Here is a 2,683-nt window from a genome sequence, read left to right on the forward strand (position 1 = left end):
ATTACTACTACTATAAGAAAGGAGTGCAGAGAGTATTAACTTACACGAAAATTCTCCCTACTCACTCGTTAACACTAATTTGATCACATGTTAGAAAGTTTTTCGAGAACTGCAGTAGCCTGTAACGTCTGATAAAAATTGTAAGAAATGTGAAAAATGGAGCCATTATTAAAACATGGGAGTGTGGATATCATTTCCCTAACGTAAAATTAGCTATTAGTTGTCAAACAATGGTCAAATACTTAAAACTCACAGCTAAGGAAGACTACGGTCTCTCTCTCTCTCTCTCTCTCTCTCTCTCTCTCTCTCACACACACACACACACACACATATCCACACCCTTTTTCTCCTTCTCAATCTCCTTATCTTTGCCAAAGGGTTGCTTAGACCCATAAAAAAAAAAAAAGAGGAGGAAAACAAGCTTCCAAATATACACCATTCTTCATAATTTTTTCTCCCCTATTCATGGACACCCAATCACAGCAAAACAAGAGAGAAAAGCTTGAAGACAAGAAGGAAGAGGAAGGAAAAGAAGAGTTATCAAGAAAGAACCAAAGACCCACAAGCACCACCACCACTAACCATACAAGTTCTCCTCCATCTACCTCCTCCCCTTCTCATGAATTTTCCTTCACAATTTCTCTCCACCCCTCAACAACAACAACAACAACAACAGAGAAGTGTAACCCTCCACCCTCCTTCGCAATCGACTTATCTCCGGCTGATGATATTTTCTTTCATGGTCATCTCCTCCCTCTCCATCTCCTCTCCCACTCCTCCATCTCTCCGCGCACCTCCACTACTTCCTTAGACAGTCTCAATTTTCCACTCCGAGGTTTCGACAATCACAAACCCACCACAACCACGTCCACGACCACAACCACGACCACGACCACGGCCACCAATAACAATAACACTACTAGTGGAACAAATGGGAGAAACAAGTCTAAGTCTTTCTCCTTATTTGGGCTTGCAAAATGGCGAAAAACATTTGAAATGACAGATAGAGAGGAGGAGAGGAAGAAGGTAAGATTGGATATACGTCGCATAATAAAGCAATATGCTAGGGTGGTTAGGGGGGCCTTGTTCTTCAAGGGAGGAGAGAAAGAGAAGGGTGAATTACGCAGGCAACCGCATTCGTTTTCGGGTAATTTGAATTCAAGGTGGAAAGAGTGGGGAGGAAGGAGAGGTGGAATTTTCTCTGCTCCGGCATCGATGAGGACGTCTCCTACAAACAGCGGTCTTCTCCTTGCCACTGCCACAATTTCCTCTTCAAATGATAGCACCATGGAAGAGCTCCAGAGTGCAATTCAGGCAGCCATTGCCCATTGCAAGAACTCCATTGCAGCCCAAGAGGATAAGTGCAAATGCTAAGATCAGAATATTGGATGAAAATTCTATTTTTACTTTCATTTTGTAATTTAGGTTTTTAAAGTTTGTTGTTTTTACTTCTTGTGTGTACAGTACCATATATGAAATGGGTTTTAGCTAGCCTTTTTTATTATATATAGTCATGGGAGCATCTTGGTCTTCTACACAATAAAAGATTAAAAAAGAACATGGTCTCCTTGTTTTCTTCTTGGAGAGATGATATTAGGGTTTCTTACATTTCAAATTTTGAATTCACTGGTGTATTCCAAGATCTTCTCTATTCATCATCATAAATTTGGAATGGAGTTTCGATGCAGTAATAGCTGAGTTTCGATGGAGTAATCTCTCTCTCTCTCTCTCTCTCTCTCTCTCTCTCTCTCTGTGGCACCACATGATTTAGCTGGATTCCTTTTCACATTTTTTTAGGACAAGGACAAAATTGATATTTTGGTTGGAGAAACGATAATAAGAACAAGGCATGGAAATGCGTGTACGCAGAAAGGTAAGGTTGTAGAAAAGTAACGAACATGGGCTTCTAGAATTCTTTCTTTGCATGGGCTAGGCCCATCTATCAAAACCCATGAAGGACCAGGGCAGGTGAATTTTGGCGTGACCCCACACAAACCTAATCATCCCCAAAATGGGCTGTAACGATAATATCAATGGGGGAAATCATGTCTGACATTGAGAAGGAAAAGAAGGGTCCTCAGTTATCGATCAGAGAGAGAGAGAGAGAGAGAGAGAGAGAGAGAGAGAGAGAGAGAGAGAGAGAGAGATTTTATTATGGTCCAAAAGGGTGGGTCGGTACTCGGTCCACTCCCTCTCTCCAGAACTTGGTAAATCAATTTTAGTTAGCCCACTTAAAGAGTCGAGATGGGCTTTTGTTACATATTTACATCGTACTGATCCAGACATGGAAGAGTGAGAGAGAGAGATAGGTGCCCATGAATCTACTGATCCAGACATGGAGGAGTGAGAGAGAGAGAGAGAGAGGTGCCCACGAATCTACTGATCCAGAAATGCCTCAGTCATGATCCATTCAAATCTCTAATCAATCGTATCGGATTCGTAATGTTTTTCGGACCCTACATCCTCTATCTCAATCATGATCAATTTCAAATCATACCGTCCATCAGTGTCCTAGTAGGTCCTATTTACATTGTGCACATTTAAAATTATCAGAAGTTGGAAATATCAAGTCCGAGCAGCAACAAATGCAACCACGCAGTGGCTTCAGGAATTAAAGAAATTTGTTATTCACTCAGTGGGGTGAAAATTGAGTTCACTCAAGCTAATCAATGACTGACTTGGG

At 41.4% G+C, this 2,683-nt stretch overlaps 1 protein-coding gene across 1 annotated transcript; it reads left to right on the forward strand.

Moving 5' to 3' along the window:
* Nucleotides 1-245: 245 nt before the first annotated feature.
* On the forward strand, nucleotides 246-1,491 carry BKI1 (BRI1 kinase inhibitor 1). Its single transcript, XM_077357685.1, has one exon. It carries the CDS (start codon nucleotides 466-468, stop codon nucleotides 1,372-1,374), a length of 909 nt encoding a protein of 302 aa, XP_077213800.1. The 5' UTR covers nucleotides 246-465; the 3' UTR covers nucleotides 1,375-1,491.
* Nucleotides 1,492-2,683: the final 1,192 nt, after the last annotated feature.

The sequence above is a fragment of the Tasmannia lanceolata genome, unplaced genomic scaffold, assembly GCF_043159265.1.
Source record: "Tasmannia lanceolata isolate RefF3 unplaced genomic scaffold, GAP_Taslan_0.1 ptg000016l, whole genome shotgun sequence".
NCBI classification, from domain to species: Eukaryota; Viridiplantae; Streptophyta; class Magnoliopsida; order Canellales; family Winteraceae; genus Tasmannia; species Tasmannia lanceolata.

Coding starts and splice junctions, on each gene's coding strand:
- BKI1 (XM_077357685.1), top strand. CDS start 466: ATGGACACCCAATCACAGCAAAACAAGAGAGAAAAGCTTGAAGACAAG.